We start from the raw sequence: 21,706 nt of genomic DNA, 5'->3' as shown, positions 1-21,706 counted from the left end.
CTGACGGAAATATAAATAACAATAAAACTTATCCATAATATAGAATAAGTATATAAAAGTTTCTTATAAGAGAATTTACTCTTCTTATACAAGATTAATCAAATTTATTTAAATCTTATTTTATAAATTAAGTTTAATTAGAACATTTTTTTTTCAAATTAATAAAAAGAAAAAGTAAGACAGCAATCAGAACATATGCCTTGATGTACAATATTAAATGTAAAAATAATCTCATGTATAGATATTAAATTCAATTAACTATTAGAGAGAGAGGGGGGAGGGAAGGGAGAGAGAGAGAGAGAGATCAATATAAGAATGTTTTATAAAGAATAAATAATTCTAAACTTATCTGAGGCCTTGCAATAGAACTATCACTATTGCAAGGCTTCACATTCTCTACGACCGCTTGGTATCAGGTTCGCCAGTTCGCCAGGAAAAGGGACGAATTTGCTAATGGCAATCTTCAAAGTGTTCCCTCAACTATCAGGGTTGGGTAATATTTTAAATAGTTCCATTTTTAATATGTATTTAAAATGGAAATAGTATTTTACATTTTAATTTGAAATGATTTTTGGAAAACCATTTTCATTTTACATTTAAAATAAAATCATGTCATTTAACCATTTATAAAATAGGTAAATGGTTTTTTTTTAACAAATTTTTCCTAGAATAGTTGACGCATAAGAAGAACTAAATCCCATATGGGACTTATTCATAAATAATTTATATGTAATTTTATGTAATTTTATTTCGTGTTAATTGGAATATATTCTTCGTTTAATTTTAAAGAATTGTGTCGACTCTTACTTTGCCCTTTATTTATTGTTATATAATTTATATGAATATTCAAATAAACTGCAAATTAAACTGTAAAGAGAAAATTAATTCCAGATAGTCCATAAATATCGAATCTTAATAAAAAAATGAATGTTCCAGCTTAATGTATTATAAAATAGAATTCAAAATCCGGGCAAATGAGAATCATAGTAGTTAGTACGCAAATGTAATTCTAAGTTTTTATTCAAGAATCATGTGATACCTATTTATCCGGATTTTGGATTCTATTTGGTTTTGAATTTGGAGAGTCCGTAAGAAGATTACATTATTACTATTTTATGTAAAATACTTTCTGTAAATGTATATTACTCTTAATATTTAATTTTGACCGTAACTGACGCTTTTCATATTAATTTGATTTATTCAAATAAACATTTCCAAATCAAAATATTAAAAAATTAAAAATATCCCGTCAGAAATACTTCATTTATAATACCGTAATCAGGGCTTCGAATTACGTTGAAAATGAATTTCAAACATAAAATACTTTTAAAGTGTACACCCTAGCAAAAAACTACGTAGAAACAAGATTTTAGAAATTCTTTGTTTTTCGTTTAAATATTTATAATGAAATGTAGAGTACCATTGTTTATTTATTTGAAAAACTAGGAAATCCTCCGCCCTTAAACAACGTCATTCTACGTCTTACTACGAATATTTACGAGAAACTAATTTCTGAGACAAACAAGAAGCGTCAATAGTAATTAATGATGCTTCTGATTGGCTGTCATGAAACATTGCGACTGGCGACAGTGTGTTGATAATTTATTGTAGACCACGCTTTACTGTTACGGAATTTTGTCTATGGTAGCCCTAAGAATCCTTCAATTTAGGACTACATTCGAAACTATCATCCGGGTGCCCTCATGTATCATCTTATCCTTGTTTAACATTGGATGAACAACAAATCCCTGGATTAGCGCTTTCGGAAATATGAGCAAGAGCATACCTTTGTCTTTATATCATGATTGCAATAAAACATCTGCATGTCACATTATAATTATAATATTGTATATTTAATACAACAAAATACTTAACAATCTTTTTCTGCCACTAACTGTTTTCTCAACATTGTAACGTAATAAAGCTTTGGAAATCGGATTTATATTCAGCATTCAAAAAAACTACTGGCTTTATATGACTTGTTTCCTTCCAATGTTAGAAAAAAGTCATTTTTTTATCGAACAGTGTAATCGATGCTTCTAAAATGTTGAAATTATATAATTATATAATTGAAATAATATCTCGAAATGCTTTGTGTTCATATATTATGCATACAACATTTATTTATAACATATACGTTATCTCCAATACAAAGATGTAATTAATACATAGCTATTTAGTAGGTATAGTTATATATTAAAAATATATGTACGTAATCGGATAACTATTACATAGTTTTTCAATTAATAATTGAGCCTAAAATATCTTACAGGTTTCTCTTAAATTACTCTAATTCTCTTCGTTATTCGCAGTAAGTTTTCTTATAGGTATGTCTTTTGTCATGTATCAAAATCACATTCTGGCAGGCGCGGTCCTTTATGACATGACCGCTTTGGATAATCTACATAAAATAGAGTTATTACATACGCACGAAAACGTAACATTTATGTGAAGAAGCAGTAGATCAGAAGATTTCATATGTTTATATGTCAAAAGATGCTTACGATTGTTATAATCTTCATGAGATCGATAAGAGTCTGGGCTAATTATTGGGACATTCTTTATACGATGCGATCCCCATTCATCTTCATGTAGCTATAGCGAAATAAAAAACAAAATTAACTTTGGACAATAACTTAAATTCTGCTAAATTTAAGTGAGAATTTTTAAGATTGAGAAAAATTTGTCGTATTCAAGAATTTTACGAACATGCGTTTTGTATTTTTTCCTTTCGTTCTGTTTCCGATGTTTTTTATTTACATAAAACTTTCCTTTCTTTTTCTTGAGTCTGTATTCGCTGTTCCATTGCTGATCTTCGATTTCACTTGCATCCTTAATCAACGGTTGCTCCTCCACATGTTTCTGTAAAAAAAAAAAATCAATTTTCCATCTTCTCTATTATTTCTCAAAATTTAATATTACATTGCAATTTTACCTCTTTTTCAAATGAATTTTCCCTGGTAATAAGACCAGCGATTCGCTTTACGCAGAATTTCTTCTTAGCGCAACACATTATCCATAGTGACAGCAAACATATCAACAGTATCGCGCCAATACTCGCCAAAGTTACCATTACAGCGGAGAAAGAATTCCAGAGCTATGAGAGAAAATGATTTATGTACCGCAATAATGTGAAAGATTGATATTAAAAATTATTTGCTAGTTGTCTTAAAGATTAATGCCAGTTTCTACACTGATAAATATAACTTATATCATCATCATCATCATCATTATCAGATGTCACTAAAAATGATTTTAGAAAAGAAATACATATATTTTTTACACCTAAATTTCGTTCCAATTCTATCGTATTTACATATGTAAAATGTAAAATTTTGAGAGAGCTATTAAACATCATTATTAAGCCTATTAATATCTAAAAGAGAAAATTATAAAAAAGTAAATCTTCTCTTCATTTAATTAAGAGAGGCAAAGTAGATAAATATTATACTTTCGAGCAATAGCGTGTATAGGCCAAATCAGGCAAAATAAAATTGATGAAGTTAATTCGTATTGCATTGTAAGAAAGCAATAAATATATAAATATATGAATAAAAGCTGATATGAATTAATTTTTTAAAATTTTTGTCTAGGAACTCTTCAGACATACTGTGCATACATTTTACAAGCTGCATCGGATGCGTACCATATTGTAACAACCTTTTGTCGTTGGATTAGTGCACGTACGACAAACTCTGGCGCCGTGATTCGGTTGATACGTACCGGGTGGGCATCTTTTACAATGCGATATTCCGTCCTCGCTATAAGTGCCCACGTTGCAAGGAACTGAAAGAAAATCCGTTAGCTGTTAATTAATTGATTATATCGTATTAATTTTCCTGACATGTGCGCCACTTACCACAATGTGTATCACGAAGACCATATCCCGCTGGGCAGCTGGAGAATAAACCGATATTACTGGATCTCCCGGCGGATACGTTTGCATCGGTTTTCCCTCTCTTCCGTCTTGCGAACGACGACTTTTCAACGATCGGCACCAGTCTCTGCTCGTAATGCGGTAATCTGAAAATAACTATAGTTAAAGAACTCTATAGAGATGTATCGTGAGTTATATGAAGCAACATTCCTTTATTTTAATCCAATAAAATTATAAGTATTCATTAATTATTTTATCACATTTTGCTGCAGAGAAAGAGAGAGAATATATGTTCTTCCGAACAGAAAAGTTAAAAAATTCTTTGTAACGAAACTTTAATGAAAATGCAATATACATTACCGCTCAAAAGTATTTTGTCCACCTCGATTTTAATAGTTTTTTATACACTTAAATTTCATTCTAATTCTACTATATTGTCTTTACATATATAGAATATAAAATTTTGAACTATTAAACATTATTATCAAGCCTAACATCTAAAAGATTAAGAAAGATTACAATTTTCTTTATTTAATTAAGAAAGACAAAGAATGAATAAATATTTTTGAGCGATAATGTGTACAGACAAAATCGGACAAAATAGAATGGATGAAGTTAATTTTTGTATTGTAAAAAAGTAGAGAGTATGTTGCGAACAAGGTAAAACGAATATATGTTTGTCAACTAACTAGTTTTCCCGAGGAAGATTTGCAGATTTTTACTCAGTATCAGCGAGAGTTTATCTTGAATGGCTTTAAGACAGAAGACATTGCAGCGTTTGGGATCGACCGTCATTAGTTTAACGATATGCGATGGCACTAACAGAATATTCACTGTAATCTATGACCAAGAATAGCGCACATTAATAGATCAAAATTAAGAGGGAGAATGTATCTTATTTTATGTACAATAGTAGAGGAAGGTCATTGAAACTATTTTATTTTTGGACAATATTTCTTAAACTGAAGCTAAAAATAAAACTTTAGAAACATAAATAGAAACTAGAAAGTGTCTTTTATCAGAAAATATAGCAACTTTTATAATACTTTTTATAATTTTGCAATAATCAACTTTTTTGTAAGCAAAAATGAGAGTCTGACAAAATGGACCTCAAAACTGACAGTAAATAGTAATGTCACATATTCCTATATTCTTTTTCTTTTATAAGAACCTTCTACACAAATACTTACAAATAAATATGTATATTTTCTAAACTCTTTTCACTTTTATATAAATTATTTGTTTTTTGTTCATTTATACATATACATAAGTACTTTATGCTGTTTTGCAAGACGCAAACATGTAACGTGACAGTTTCTTTTTTTGAAAATTTTCTTATAAATATACGATTGCCTTCAGTTTTGATATTATCAATATTGCTATATATGGCTATTTGATATTATAATGCAACACTATAAAGATTAAAGGTCACTTTACGATTCGCCGATTAGCTTAATCGGCCGATTAATCCATTGCAATTGGGCAATCGCATTTATCATTTCGTTTAACGGTAAATGCTATTGGACTAATCGGCTGATTAAGCTAATCAGCGAATCGTAAAGTAACCCTAAGGTATAAGCTTATAGTCTGTTTTATAGAATGCTGATTAACATTGCGAGGCATCGAGTGGTTTGCCGCTCGGTGCGATTGACTCGCAATTTGTAGATTCGGGTTCAATCTCACTTGCGCCCAAATACGCGATTTTTTCACGTTAAAGAGCCGAAAATGACTTTATCTGGTGATTAAGAAATCTTTGATTATCAGCGCCGTTTGGATCCGGCGTTAAATTGTAGGTTCCATATATATCTGTGGATATATGTATGGATCCCCCAGGCTGGAGATTGGATATTTTTAACAATCTAATTCCGAAAAATAATCCATTGTTACGAAAACCTCATGAGAGATAGGCCCTGTCCCGTCTTGGGATGTTGGTTGGATCGGATGATGGTTTACATTGCACTTCATAAAACTCATATTAAGAAAAATATATAAATAAAACTGATTTAAAGGAAACTACAAACATATGTAAAGCGATATAATATTATCAATGATATAAATTATGCAATTTGCAAAAGAAAATTCCATAAATTTTATTTTCGCATTTGTTTTTAGCTGATTTTGTAAATACAGACAAGCTACAAATGTATGAGTTTTTACCTCTTTAAATATCTAAACAAATCATATTTTTATCAGTATTAATAAAATGCAATATATAGTTAAGTTTTTCCAAGAAATAAGAAAGTATCTCTTTAGGAGATCTGTGTCAGTATCGATAACTTTCCTCTAACATAAGGAAACGTACTTGACTTCGGGAGCAAGACGGCGTTAAGACGTAAGCGTTGCAAACATCTGCCTCGCATATAATATTGTTCAATTTTGGGGGTAGATATGTTACCAGCACATCCAAGTCCCCTTCGTCACAAGATCGTACATGATAACGATTTTCTCCGTGCACAATGTACCTCGGCAGCGTGATAACTGCAAAAGACCTCTTTTTAGCTCGACGAATCATTTATCGCCACTTCGAATTCGTTGAAATATATAATAAATTTCAATTAGTGATTCACCTTGCAAATGGATTTCGTAAGTGGTTTCCACGGATTCCTCATTATCGGGGCTCGTGTACGTCATGACACAGGTGTAATTTCCCGTGTCTTTCGCGTTCACATTTCGCAATTCCAAATCGCCGTTTTCCGTCACAAAACCTACAACGAACGATTCCGTAAGTTCCAAATTTCACCGAAAGAATCTCAGGTTAATTATACGAAAAATTGGATTCTGGTGAGTTAGTTTTCACATATAATGTAACTTGTGTAATGTAGAATATATATAAGAAATGTATCATAAACATAAGACTCAATAATGAACAGTTTTTTAAGATATAGTATATCCAACGTGTAAAACTACCGTCTTTCATACATCATAATTTAAAAATTATTCGATATTAGGCCTTATATCTATGACGCCTTTCGTTCTGAAATGCTTCTTTTCGAATTCGAATGTGACAGGACAATGTGATGCCGCACCGAAGAGTGCAATGCCGTCCGTTCTTTTCCATGTGTAACTCGGTCTGTTAATGCTTGATAGCCATGTGATACCATTGCCGTCTTGATTACAGGGTAAATTGAGATTAAGACCGGGTAATGAGATAACATCGTTATCTGGAAAAAATTCTTTATATTATTACCATATTTAATATTAAATATTTGAAAACTTGCGATGGAAGTACCGCTGTCAAGTTCCGAGTTGCTTTTCAAATTGTCCTCCAGTTCTTCCATTTTGATATATTTCTGTCCCTTAAGTGATTCGGCGTTGTAATGCGGTTGAGGAAATTCTCTGGCTTCCTCGATGTCGGAACCCATTGAGATCACTATTTTATCCTGTACTTCTTTATATTCGCTACAATTAAGTGCCTTAATTTCGTCTAATGAGAAACTTGTTCTATCAAGTACAGAGCTTATATTGTTAATTACATTCGCGATATCACAGATGCAATTGAAACAATTATGAATTTTTTGTTTATGCGACGCAGGTATTGATTTATTTTTATGATTTATGATATTAAGATGCGTTACTTTCTCACTGTTTTTCTGATCGTCGGTGGACCCTACTTGAAGATATTGATTGACAATCGTCGTTTTACGATATGCATTTTTTTTATTTACGACATCATTATCTGTATTATGAAGTGAGTGTAAATTTTGTGACGTTCGCGATTTTGCTAGTTGCTTCTTTTTGTGTTTGTTTGTATCTTCGTGTTTAACAATTTGACGCTTCAATTTGTTCGCATTAGCAATGTACAGCTTGCGGTTTTTCACTATTGTATCTTCGCTGGTACATCGGAAATCGTTAAGTCTTACTATTTTTTTTTTTTCGAAACTTTCCTGCTTGTAATGATTTGGTTTGTGCTTTTGCGACTTGCGTTTTAATTTTTTTGCTATCACCCTGGGTTGCTTTGTTCTTAATTCATAACGCAATGCATTTATTCTCGTTACGTTTTTAAGACTGGCATCTCGTTTTTCAATAGAAACATGTTTCGTTATCCTATTGCTATTAAGGTGGCGTTTGTAATAGGAAATATTGGATTTTATTTTGTCATTCCTTTTAAGAACAACATCAAAACAGGTCGTTCTGGTGATCGATTCTTCGATGGTTTTATCAATTGTCGTATATATTACAACTGATGGTTCCGTAACAAAATCGAGTTCCCACGATCTAGTGCCGCCTAAATGATACATTGTATCTTTTTCAGTAGGCCACGTTTGGTTCAATAATTCTTTTTCATTTTCTGTCATTCTTTTATCTTTATTTCCGTTATCTAATAATCTCCCATCATATGTTTGTGTTGATGTTTCCTGTTCCTTATAATTCATATAATCTATAATATTAAAAAAAATTTAACAGAGAAATATATATGTTACAATGTCATAATACACAAGAAAAAATAGATTCTCTAATATCTGCTGCAATAAAACCTTAATGAATGAAGAAATGAAGGTATAATTTAACTAGAAAAAAGGATAGCGATGTTAACTATAAAGTTAATAATTATACAAGTTTTATAAAATTAATGTATAGTTGAATAAACTGTTACAGTTAATTGCAACTATAATTTATTCAACTATATATATTAATTCTAAAAAGTTTATATAATTGTTAACTTTATAGTTTCCATCATTATGTTTTTCTCCGAGTGTGATTATTTGTGCAACGCACACAAATAGTATTATAACGTAAATAAATGTAAAAAAATGAAAACCCATAGAAATGACCATTCGAAAAGTTAATTTTTTTAGCATATACCTTCTCTTAAATCCTCGATATAGTCATTATATTCTTCTATTTTTTTCTCCATTTTGTCTGATATTTCATTATCTTCATTTTTCTCTTCAATCTTATAGTTTGGTGTTGTAATTTTCTTATCTTTTCCAGATTCAGTTACATAAATATCATCATTTGATTCAAATAAAATTGCTGTTAGTTCGTCTTCATATGGTTTAGCAGATATAACTTTATGCGTTTGTTTATCCTCATCGTAATTGAGGTGTAGTACGTTTACCGTATACATTTCATCTTCTTCAGCTGCACTTGTTGTTTTTTTATTTGAAATATTGGCTGTATTTTTCTTCGACCAAAATCGTTTATTGTTCTCTATCGATGAAACGTCTCTCTTTCGAACACTTGCTTTGTCGTTAATATAACAGTCACCTTTTTTTGTAGTAATCAAATCGTATCTGAAGAATGCGTTTCTCTTTCCATATTTCTTACTATCCAACATGAACGTTGCAGTTGGTTGGAACACACTTTCATGAGGATTAAAAACATGTTGTTTATATAGAGAAGTATTATTTTGAAAATCGTCGGTCGTGTTTTTTTGCATTGTAATCTTTTTTGGAAGTTTCTTCATTTTTCTATAAATCCTAGTGAAACCTTTAAAATATTGCAATGGCTTAGTGGTACTGTTGCTCAGCCATTCATAATCCGACAGCTGCAGTTTGTCAATCTTACGAATAGTCTCTTTCTCTCTTCTGCGATGCCGAAAATTTAATGGAACATTCCATCTCGGTCTTTTAATTTTCTTCGTACTTGGTGCGAAAGCGAGAAGCCTTCTGCTTAATCGACCAACTGATTCCTTTTCTTCACTTTTTTCCGGAAAGTACGGCAGACAGATCTTTCTAGTTACAATATCTCTTCTTCTTTTATCGAAAGGAATCGTTGTATTCTCTAAAACGTTTAGACAAATTCGTTTTGTCATTATTTCTTCTTCTTTTGTGGCAGTTTCTTCAGGAATATATGTTGTTTGTTTCTTCTCCTCGATGCCTTTCATTTCGGTATGTCGAATAATTCCTATCTTTGTAGTCGTTTGATTTTCTTTCTTTTCGGTTGTCCTTTTAATCTGCGTTGTTAATTGAGCTTTTATAGTAGTTATTTCAATTGGTGGCACTGGCGTTGATAAACTCCTGAGCATAGTCGATTTCTCGGATGGTATAATTGATGTTTTTTTCTTTTCAAATGCTTTCATATATTTATTAAATTCCATTATATCTTTTTCTAATCTTTTCTCTCTTTCTAGCAGAATCTTTTCTCTCTCTTCTAATTCGCGCTCCTTCTTGCGCAATTTTTCTTTCAATTTTTCTATTTCCTCATAGTACTTTACCTCTGTAGTCGTGCCAATAGCCATAGTCGATAAAGTGATCGTAAACTCTAATTCCGGTGAAGTGAATAAAGGTTTACTATAAATATCTATATAAGTTGCTATGTATGTTTCTTCTGTAGTGTACCATGTAGGGGTTGTAACTGAAGTTACACTGATTTCTTCAAATCTTTCACTAAATGTAGTAATAGGTAAAGTAGTGAACTTACTGATGACTAATGTAATTGGACTAGTAATAGTAGATGAAACGAATGAAGGTTCGCTGTAAAGAGTTATGTAACTTATAGTATATATTTCTCTAACAGTATAAGGAGTCGTAGTTTCAATCATAGCTAAGCTGATACTATATAAATCTACAACAGATGTAGTGATATACGGTGTGAAAGTTATGTAATCCATAATTTGCATCCTCCCCTCTATCTCTTCTGTAAGATATGTAATAGATGTGCTTCTCTCCGTAGTGTAAGGCGCTTCCTCTATTTCTTCCGTAACGTATGGCATAAATGTAATCTCTTCTATCGCTTCCTTCGTCTTCTCCATAGTATAAGTCATAGATATAATTTCCTCTGTTATATTAAATGGAGTCGTTTCGAATGTATAACTTACAATATACATTTCTTTGGTAGCATACGAAATTGTAGTTTCAATTGAAGCTAAACCGATATTATACAAATCCATGATAGATGTAGTAACATACGGTGTCAAAGTTACATAATCTGTAATTTGCATTTCCTCTATCTCTTTTGTAATGTATGTGATAGATGTGCTTTTCTCTATAGTGTAAGGTATAACTGTTTCTTCTGGAGCATATGTCACAGATGTACTTTCTGCTGTAGTTACTTCTTCCATTTTTTCTGTAGTATATATCTCGGATATGATTTTTTCTGTGATACTGAATAGAGTCGTTTTAGTTGGAACCGTAGTAATATTGACTAAACTTAATGTAGTAGTAGATATCTCAAAACCAGAGGATGTAATTTCAATTTCTGTAGTCGACACAGTTAAATTTTTTGTACCAATAGTATAGATGGGAGATGTAATCGAGATACTGGTAATAGTTGTAGCATAGCCCTCGGTTGTTACTGTAATATTCTTCTCTCTCTCTTTTTCACGTTGCAATATTTTCATGCATTTTTTCTTTTCTGTGTCCCACTGTTTTTCTTTTTCCTTTAGCCTTTCTTCTCTCTCCGCCATCTCTTTTTCACGCTGTTTGAGATTATCGAGTCGTTGTAATAACTCAGCTTCGGACGTGATAAATGGTGTTACACTCGGAATAGTCTCTTCTTTTGTTATCGCTGAAATGGTAACTTCAGTGGTTTTGATAATACCTTCCATTTCAGAAGATGCAGTACTCATGGTTGTTACGTACACTTCAATAACTTCTCTTTCCGGTAATGTCGTTAGCGCTGATGAGATGAAAAGAGAAGTTAACTTTTCCACAATCTCAGTCTCAGTCTCTGAAACTTGTTCTGGAATTGTTGTCTTTTTCAGTGCAATCTTTGGAATTTCTTTAGGCTTTGTAATGAATTTTGGTGAGGTGAGCCAGATTCGCGTGAACCGTTCTATATCCGTGTACTTGGGGGGAATCGTTAGATCTTCAAGTGACTCCGTCGGAATTTTGAAAGTTGTTGAAGAGGGAAGAGTGTATTCTTCAGTAGAACCAAAAGTTAACCACATTGTTGTTGATTCTACTTCTTTACTTGCGGTGGACGCTGTTAACTCAGTTTCCATTTTAACCGTTGTTATATTTTCAATTACAGTCGATGTGGACGTTTCTAAGATAGAAGTTGAAGTAATTTTTTCGGTATAAGATATTGCTGAAGTAATCACGGTTGAAGTCACATTAATGTAAGTTGATGCGGTTTCAGAATATGTTAGGTATTTTGTAAACTCTGAAGTTTTTATTTTATATAAAGATGTCGTTGTGCCTTCAAAAGGCGGACTTGTTGCCTTTTCTTTAAGTAATTTCGTATATTTTTCTATCATAGCTGTTTCTTTTGTCGTGGTTTCGTATTCGTCATAATAATACCACCTTTCAGTCGGTATTTCAGTATCGTATCCTTCATATTCTTCATATTCTTCTTCGTAAAATGGCTCTTTTGCCACATAATATTCCGTCTCAGCTTCTAGCAATTCTTCAGTAGGTTTTGCCGAAATTGAAACAATGGGATAAATGGTTGTTTCGATAAGTAATATAGAAATTTGAGTAGTGTATGTTATTGATGGACTTTCAGTCGTTGACATCGTAAACTCTTCTGATACAGTTTTTGGCAATGTAGAAATAACTTCCGATGTAGTCACAGGAGTTTCCGATGTAATTATTATTGATAGAATAAATTCGGAAAATGGAGCAAGCGTGACGGCAATTGTAGCTTCTAAAATTGTTGCATATTCTAGTCTTTTAGTAGTTGGCAACAATGTAGCTGTAGTAATAGTTGTTATCAAACTTGTTTCTGTAATTTCTGTGACAGTTTCTTCCAAAAGTAAAGCAGTCGTCGCGGCTGTTGTGAATACCAAACTGGTACTCGTAATACTTGTTTCTATTATTGGCATTATACTTGTTTCAGTGGAAATTAATGTAACTTCTGATAATGACAACATTTCTTCGATTATTGTTTCAGGAGTAACAGTGGCGATTTTTTCAATCAATAAAGTTTCTTCAGTTATCGTAGGAAAAGTAATCGTTTTGATTATGGGAGAAGTTGCTTCCGAAGTCGTTTCGACAAAAAACGATGTAGTAAAAAACATTATTGATGTTATTTCTTCGATGATAGTAACTTCTTTTATAGTAATCCAAGTTGTACGTTCTGTAGTTGTTAGTTTAACTGTACTAACTGTTGCTATTTCTTCTCTCGTGGTTTCATAATATTCTTCAGATTTTTTAGTTTTTTCATATTCTATTACAGAAGACGTTGTACCTTCAATGGTCTCTGTTAAAAGAGATGAAGTAACTAAGGTAGAGGTAGTTTCATAAGCTGTTGTTCCAGTATCCATCACAATAGGCTTGATTGGAATTTGAGTGATAGAAGGTGTTGTTACTGTCAAATATGTAAGCGAAGATATTGTACTTTTGAGGATCTCTTCTGTAATTGTGCTAGCAGTTGTACTGAAGACTGTGTGTGTGGCGTTCACAGTTGAGATGGATGATATAGTCAGAAACGTTTCGATTGTGGATACTGTTGTAGGAATTGGCAATGCAGCTTTAGTGTGTAATGTCTCAAATGAAGGTGCTGTCATAGGTATTAAAGAAGCTGTAGTCTCTTTTATTAAAAATGTAGAAAGCGTAGTATTCGGCATTTCACTTGACATTGTGCTTGTAATCAATGATAGTGGCGTTGTCGTTGTTACTTTTAAAGATGTAGTTGGAACTGCAGTTTTAAAAGAAGTTGCAACAGCTCCTTTTATCGTAGTTAAAAACGTGCTAGAAATCGTAGTACACGGCGTTTCACTTAGCGTCGTATTTGTAATCAACGTTTGTAATAGCGTTATAGTAGGTGTTGTCAAAGAAATGAAAATGGTCTCAGCTGTTTCAGTAGTAATAATTGTAGTCAAAGTAGTCAGAGTTGATGTTGGAAAAAATTCTTTCGAGGACGTCACGGATAATGTAGTACTTTCTGACGTTATCACGGATGATGTAGTACTTTCTGACGTTGTCACGGATGATGTAGTACTTTCTGACGTTGTGAAAAACACAGTTGTAATAGATGTAGTCGAAGTTACTGGAATTTCTGTAGATCTTGAACTTTTGGTAATTGTTAAAATTTCGGTAATTATTTGAGTTTCGGTACTTGATGGAGTTTCCGTAATTGTTGGCGTTAAACCTTTAGTACTTACGGTTTTTCTAATCGTTGGAATTTCAGTAGTTGCTATAATTTCAGTAAGTGTTAAAGTTTCAGTAATGGCTGTAATTTCTGTAATTGTTGGAATTGTACTAGTCGTTGATATTTCGCTGGTTGTCGGAGTAAACGCTGTTTCTATAGTTGTTGAAATCTCAATAATTGTTGAAGTTTCGATAGTTGTTTTAATTTCAATAGGCGTTGAAGTTTCAATAGGCGTTAAAATTTTGGCACCCGTAGTTTTTTTGATAATTGGAGTTTTATAAGTTGTTAAAATTTCAGGAAATGTTAAAGTTTCCGTTGTTGTAGCTATAGTCGTTGGAATCGTACTAGTCGTTGATATTTCGCTGGTTGTCGGAGTAAACGCTGTTTCTATAGTTGTTGAAATCTCAATAATTGTTGAAGTTTCGATAGTTGTTTTAATTTCAATAGGCGTTGAAGTTTCAATAGGCGTTAAAATTTTGGCACCCGTAGTTTTTTTGATAATTGGAGTTTTATAAGTTGTTAAAATTTCAGGAAATGTTAAAGTTTCCGTTGTTGTAGCTATAGTCGTTGGAATCGTACTAGTCGTTGGAATTTCGCTAGTTGTTAGGGTTTGAATAGATGTTGGAATTTCGCTAGTTGTTTGGGTTTGGATAGATGTTGTTCCCGCAGTTATTACACTTTTATTAGTCGTTAGAAATTCGGTAATTTTTGTAATTTTTGTAGATGTAATTTCGGTAATTGTCGAAGTCTCGATGGTTGTTTTAGTTTCAATAGGCATTAGAGTTTCAGTAGGTGTTATGATTTTAGCACCTGTAGTTTCTTTGATAATTGGAGTTTTGTAAGTTGTCAAAATTTCAGTAGATGTTATAATTTTTGTTGTTGTTGTTGTAGCTATAGTCGTTGGAATTGTACTAATCATTAGTATTTTGCTGACTGTCGAAGTTTTGATAGTTGTTGGTGTTTCTGTAGTTGTCACAGTTTTATTAATCGGTAGAATTTTGGTAATTGTAGTTTTTATAAATGAAATCTCAGTAGTTGTTGAAGTTTTGCTAGTTGTCGAAATTTCGGTTGTTTTAGTTTTAAGTGACGTTAGAGTTGTACTGGGCGTTGAAGTTTTAGTACTTGTAGTTTCTTCAGTAATTGGAGTTTTAAGAGTTGTCAAAATTTCAGTAAGAATTGAAGTTTCTGTAATTGTTGTAGCTTCTATAGTCATTAGAATCTTCGTAGCTGTTGTTAAAGTTTCAGTAGTAATTATTATAATTTCAGTAGGCGTTGGAGTTTCAGTAGTCGTTGGAACTTCTGTAGCTGTTTCCTCCGCGGTTATAGTTTTCTCAATCTGTGACACTGGACTCTCGTCCTTCGGTATTAAAGTTGTTATCGCAATTTCTGTCGACGTACTTAAAATCGTTTCCGTTTGTTCTAAAATCATAGGCGAACTTGCGATTGCAGTAGTACTCTCAGCTTTATGCAAAGTTATATTCTTGCCAACAATAGATTCTGATGTTGCAATTTGAGAAGCTGTTGTAATTGCTAGAGATGTTAAAACTAATACGATAGAAGTTGTAGTTTTAATCATCAATTCTGTTTGTGTAATCCCAAATAATGGTAATGTATATAAAGATATATTTGTTTCAATAAATAAACTTTGTGTTATTTCCGTTGCCAGACTTGTTGATATACTTTCCACAATTTCTCCCTCTGTAGCAACGGTTACAGCGGATACCTCTTCAATTAAAGTTTTAGTAGCTACAGGAATTGTAATCTTTAAAGTAATATCCGTCATACCTTCTAAAAATAGAGTTAATAACATGATAGATTCGGTTGTAAAATTTTCTATCATTGGAATTGTGATGGGAATCTCATTTACTTCAGTAGTAATCGCAACAACTGGTGTTATAGTTAAATCAGTGATTGATATTGCAGCTTCCTCCATCGAAAGAATTGTTAATTCTGTCATATAAAGTAGTGGCAACGTAGTCGACATTGGTATTATAGAAGCACTTAACGTAACCGGCGATTGTGTCAATGATACAATCTCTGAAATTTTAGAAGTTATATCTTTGTACTCGTACTCTTTATATATGCTTGTATAATTTCGTTTATCGTAGTCCTCACTGTATCCAAAATCAGTAACTGTTGTGTATTCATATAAAGATGATTTAGTTATCTCGAAAATTTCTTTCTTTTCTGCGATTGTACTGGAAGCTGTAATTGTCGGTGTCTCGATAAAATACGGCAAAAATGTTAATGTAGGTACAAAAAATTCTGTAGTTGTGAAAATTAATGGTGGCAACGACTCCATTAGTTTCTGCGTGGTCCATATATCAGTAGCGTATTCTATGTCAGTTTTGCCCAATAATTTAAGTATATCAAGATAAGCCGTCGCTTCCTTATAAAATTGTGGATCAGTAGGATGAATTTTTTTTTTTTTATCAGAATCAGATATTTCGTTCGACATTGCTCTCTTCACATTACGTTGTGTCAGATCTCGTTTATCATCCGATAAGAAATGCGCTGAATTGTCCTTCTTTACAGACATATTTAAAGAGGGTGTATTATTCGGCGAAATTATCGATCTGCTTGTTTCATCATTCTCTTGATTTTGCCTACCGCTTGCAAAATTTTTGCTCGATATATTACTTTTAATCAAATGTGACAATCCTAAAATTGGCGTTGTTGTGCGCTTCATTTTTTTCAATCCGATAAACTGTCGAATTGGCTTCATTCGTGTTTCGTAATTTTTTGTCAGAGACTTTAAATTTCTATTAAACCTCGAATGAGACAATCTGTCGCCTGATTTGATAAATTTTCTCTCATTCAATTTTCTCTTTTTGAGGAAATTTCTGCGACCGCTTTGTACCTCTAAATCGCTAATCGAACTTTTGTGCTTATGAGACGGTGTCATCAATTTATTTAAAAAGATATTTCTTCTTCTAATTTTTACATTGCGTTCTGCAACATTTTTACCTTCGATTTCAATACTCTTGTCCAAAGATCGATTATTAAAACTTTTTGTAAAGAAATCAGAATCGTAATAATCTATTTTATCAACTAGCTTTGTAATATTCGTGGCGTTTCTATTTTCTTGCTCGGTCCTCGTTGTTCCAACATTTTTTTTATCGCACATACTTTGCACGTTGCTGATTTTTTGATTGACTGACTGAATTGCGCCTAGCAATTTTTGTAACTCTGAGGATAATGGTTTAATTGCCATTAATAGAGCATTCGAATTTTCTACGTTAGACTGCGTTTTCTTCAATGGCCATTCATCAGTATTTAGACATAACGGCGCAGATGTCACGTAATCTTCTTCATTAAGAAACGAATCTACTTTAGTAGTATAATTAGTAAACAATACCTCATCGATTGATTCATTATTGTAATAAAAATCGTTGGAATGTGTTGACATTTTATTGTTATATTCGTTTGAAATCGAGATTCCGTATTTCTGATCATCTATATCTTGGCTATTTAAAATGCCATTATTAACGAAGTAGTTAGTGATATTCGGAAAGAAAGTATTATCTTCATTTGCAGATGCGTCAAAGGCAGTTCTATATTGCATTGAAATGTCATCTATAAAGCCTGTTATATATTTATCTTCGTTGCTTTCCGTTAAAAATTCCGGACCGTCTTCTGGACTTTGTGGCGTACCAAATACTTTTTTATCGTTAATTAAATCTATTTCAACATTTTCTAAAGTAGTTGATGTATATATATATTCAACGAGCGTGTCAAAAGTATCTCGGAAATCGGTAGTCGTCAATTCGACACCAAACTCGCTGCATTTCCAAGAGTTTTCGTAATTTTCACTATCTTGTTGAATCGGATTTAATTTTGCCGCAGATAAGATACTCAGTTGACCGTAATTCGCCATTTTCTTTGAAGTTACATCGTAATCCGAAATATCGAAGGAAGAAGGTGATGAAAGTGTCGACAAATCATAAAAATTTATTCTATTGCGCAAATTAATATCCACCAAGGAAATATTTTCGTAATCCGGAACGGGGGAGACAACTTGTTCTTCGGAAATTTTAGAAGTAACATCGATTAAATTGGGATCAGTTTGAAAAGTAATATTTAGATATAAGAAATCAAGCTGGGACGCCGGATTTTCTGTAGGATTTTCATTTTCTTCAGAAACACGAGACTTAAGAGTAGAATATAAATAATTCATGTCGTGATCAAATAAATGGAGATTGCCTCTTTGAAGATACGTTCTACCTACATCTTTCACATCGTGATGCATATATGGCTTGAGGATTGCCGAGGTTGCGTTGTCCTTATCTTTTTCTAACAATTTATATCGCTTAGGTATAGTTATTCCATCTACATCTGTTTGAGAACTCTCTCGAACGTTTTTCAAAACGTACATATTCTTAGAAATCGGTACTAGAAAATATCTTTGGTTAGAGCTTGTCAGGCGATCATTGAATAATTCTTTTTTAACATTGTATGAATTTGACAAATCCTTCTGATATCTATTGTATCGCCGTTGAAATTCTTGAGGACGACTGGAATTCGATGAGTCCACGCCAACAAATTTTCCAGGATGATACGCAGGAAGTAACATTTTGTTATTTAATCCTTTAAAAGCAGGATTTTGTACATTGGCCGTAATTTCTGATTTCGGACTCGCAATTCTAGAAAGGATTAGATTTTTATTAGAAGCATTTAGCTCAAGTAATCTCCGCGAATTTGGATATCGCCTGGCAATAGGAAATATTGCTTTATCCACAGAGTGATCTAGAGCATTCGAATTTTCTACGTTAGAATGAGCTTTCTTCAATGGCCATTCATCAGTATTTAGACGTAAAGGCGCAGATGTCACGTCATCTTCTTCATTAAGAAACGAATCTACTTTAGTAGTATAATTAGTAAACAATACCTCATCGATTGATTTATTATTGTAATAAAAATCGTTGGAAAGTGTTGCCATTTTATTGTTATATTCGTTTGAAATTCCGTATTCCTGATTATCTATATCTTGACTATTTAAATTCTCTAATTGCGATGACGGCTTCTCAAACGCGAGCAATGGTCGATTAATTATCTCTGTTTCCATGATCGACAGATTCGTCGTAGAATCCAAATTGATTACGGCAAGTGTTGATTCCGGGACCCGCCAGATAGGAAATCTTACAGTATTCAATGACGTATCCTTTTCATACATATTGCCCGTGTAATTATTCCAACGGTTCACAATCTTGTTATTCAAATTTTTCACATGTTTCTTCCTTTTTCGCAGATTTCGCGTTAAGTTGTTTAAAATTTTTTTGTTTTGCGGAAAGCCGCCGATTTGATTTCCTAATGACTGTCTATTATGCTTATTTATCATCTGGATTATTCCATCATCGATAGATATTTCGGATACTCTATTTCGCGATGTTGCACTTTTCTGTTTGAAGATATATCTGTTGTTGCTGCTTTCTACAAGCATTGAAAAAAAGAGATACTAGAAAGATATGCATGATAATATTAACAAAACAATTGTTAGTTGTTTATTAAAATCAAAAAATAGTCTTTTCTATATACTTGCAATAAACTTAACTACTTTAAGATTTAACTTTTTAAATAGCTATATGTTTTAAAGCATCTTCACAAATTATTTAATCCTTAATTACAATTATAAAAATTATTATCTAAGTTCTAAAGCATCTTATTTGAAATATAGAATACAAATAAACCTCTGTTTTACAACGATTGATAGAGGAAGATTCAAAATTGTTTTATCTAAAATTTAGAATCTCATAATATCAATATAAATTTTGTACAGAAATTTTTGCTTTAAATCCAAATGACCCGTAGCTAGTTGGGGGTTAATAATATATTTAACATATAAATGTAAAATGTGTACGTAAAAAATATGTAGTGTATATAAATATAAATTTATAAATATGAAAACTTAAGATTGTTACGTTTAATGAAAAAATGCTTTGAGACGAATTTAAGTTTGAATAATTGTATGCATGTACTTGGCATCTTTTTGACGATATCATCACCAATCGCGATTCTTGCCACATAAATCGCAATGTAAAATACGATGAAAAGAATAATTCGCATAGCGTCATATCACGGGCATCCTTCGCTCACTATTTACACGTACCGTCGCCGCTATTTTGCACGAATTTTCCATGGAGCATCACACAATGATTCATGAAGGTATACTGTCATGGAAAAGCAATGCACGTAGTGTTTGCTTCGACATGAAGTTCATAAAGTTCGTGCAGTTTGACAGAAGCAATATCAATAATTGACGAACGCAAACGTCACAAACGAAAGTGTTTTACGTAATAGAATTTCCAATCGATTTTTTTATTATTGCACAATATATATTTTATTAATATTCTGTCTCGTAACCTACTCGCTATTAATTGTAGATATTATTATAGTGAATATATAATATTGTCATGGGTATTATAATTACACGGTAAAGTTAACTAAGGACGCGCTAGATATCCAGAAAATATTCGATATCCGGCACTTTTTCATTCGACCGGATAGCCGGATATTATTAGTATCCAGTAATATATCTTGTTGAAATTTTAATCGATAGTTTGTATCATTAATGCAAAATTTTATTCTTTTCTAAGATATCAAGCGGGCTAAGAGCCAGACTGGTTGTTAGTTGCTGGTATTTAATATTTCATAGTATTTAAATAATATCTCTAGATATACATTAAAACATAAAATACGTTTCGATAAAAAATTAGGCTATTTTCAATGTTGTTAAAAATATAAATAATAAACAAATAATATCCTAACTATAGGGTACTTTCCATTTGATAACACATGTTGACACATGGAAAGCATCCATAAAATATTCTTATATATGCATGGAAAGTTTACGAAATGTCCACTGCGAATAATCAACCGCATGTGCATCGACAACTTATGTGATGACTGATAAGATCCTCTCACTAAGAATTCAACGTAATTTTGTAATTTTCAGGGATTTTTGCTGAAGATGACTCGAACGTGAGTCATCCAAATAAATTGATCCAAATAAATTGAATTTTATACACATATAAAATTTGTGCAATGTTTACAGCGCTTCACTCTCATATATATTTAGCCTATTCTTCATTATTTTTTTAATTGTTGACATTTTCGTGAGTACGTACAATTTTAAATTGTTATTTAAAGTTGTCTTTTTAATTCTCTAGTTGTCATTGTAATTTTCATGAACATAAGTTTATGCAAATAGTTGCGAGAAATAGTGGTCACATATATTTAATTCAAAAGTTTAGTTTAATTAAATTCATTTTTCTTTCTATTAAATTTTCTTTTTCTTTATTAAATATTAAAGTATATCAAGTTAACACACTTCATAAAATAAAAATTTAAATAAAATAATGGATTTTAGTGGACGAATTTTGGAATTTTCAAAGTAAAATATTTTGTGATCACATGATTTATAGACAACCAATCAATATACATATTGAAAAAAATGGCAGCGACCTAACCTAACCATTAAAATAATTGCCAAGTGTGGACATGTTACATGTTTGAGAGTTTGTGATTAAAATTTGTGATCGCCTTTTGTAATCGTCTTCAACAAATTTGTATTTACTCAATAATGTTTATTCATTTAATTTCTTGGATTTTCTTGTAAAAGGTTAAAGGGAAAAATTTACTGGCCGTGTATCATTCTACAGAAATTTTATGGAAAAGAGAAGAAGGTTGACAGAAATTTAACTATATTACTTAGTATGGATTTGTAGATCCGTATTGTTAATAAACTGTCATTTGGGACACGACTTATTGGAAAATGAATACGGAAATATTGAACGAGCATTTAGAGACTTTGGCCGGTCATGTGTTTGATAATGACAAGCTGGTAATTCTATTCAA

The 21,706-nt window shown here is 32.0% G+C and overlaps 2 protein-coding genes across 2 annotated transcripts in view; one reads left to right on the top strand and one right to left on the bottom strand.

The window, feature by feature from the left end:
• Positions 1–2,310: 2,310 nt before the first annotated feature.
• Positions 2,311–19,190, bottom strand: LOC108756652 (mucin-3A-like). Its single transcript, XM_018500641.1, has 17 exons — positions 18,845–19,190; positions 18,424–18,598; positions 16,386–18,267; positions 15,987–16,316; positions 9,963–15,887; positions 8,681–9,932; positions 7,484–8,255; positions 7,107–7,318; positions 6,904–7,038; positions 6,445–6,582; positions 6,180–6,355; positions 4,567–4,717; positions 3,860–4,033; positions 3,647–3,786; positions 2,936–3,097; positions 2,761–2,862; positions 2,311–2,595 (listed from the first exon to the last, which is right to left on the bottom strand). Exons 1-17 carry the CDS (start codon positions 19,188–19,190, stop codon positions 2,377–2,379), a joined length of 12,291 nt encoding a protein of 4,096 aa, XP_018356143.1. The 3' UTR covers positions 2,311–2,376.
• A 2,134-nt stretch (positions 19,191–21,324) lies between these two features.
• The window catches only part of LOC108756789 (chondroitin sulfate synthase 2), a 9,721-nt gene continuing 9,339 nt past the window's right edge, over positions 21,325–21,706 (top strand). Inside the window, exon 1 of the mRNA XM_018500834.1 lies at positions 21,325–21,692. Coding sequence (XP_018356336.1) covers positions 21,624–21,692 — 69 coding nt within the window. The 5' untranslated portion in view covers positions 21,325–21,623. The remainder of the gene's footprint in view (positions 21,693–21,706) is intronic.

Source organism: Trachymyrmex septentrionalis, unplaced genomic scaffold (assembly GCF_001594115.1).
Source record: "Trachymyrmex septentrionalis isolate Tsep2-gDNA-1 unplaced genomic scaffold, Tsep1.0 scaffold13, whole genome shotgun sequence".
Classification (NCBI taxonomy): Eukaryota; Metazoa; Arthropoda; class Insecta; order Hymenoptera; family Formicidae; genus Trachymyrmex; species Trachymyrmex septentrionalis.
Note: the sequence above shows the minus strand (reverse complement) of the source record. Positions and strands in the feature narration are given on the sequence as shown.

Coding starts and splice junctions, on each gene's coding strand:
- LOC108756652 (XM_018500641.1), bottom strand. CDS start 19,190: ATGATAAATAAGCATAATAGACAGTCATTAGGAAATCAAATCGGCGGC. Junction 7,039..7,106: donor CAACTCGGAACTTGACAGCG/GTACTTCCATCG, acceptor AATTTTTTCCAG/ATAACGATGTTATCTCATTA. Junction 6,583..6,903: donor GGACGGCATTGCACTCTTCG/GTGCGGCATCAC, acceptor CGTTCGTTGTAG/GTTTTGTGACGGAAAACGGC.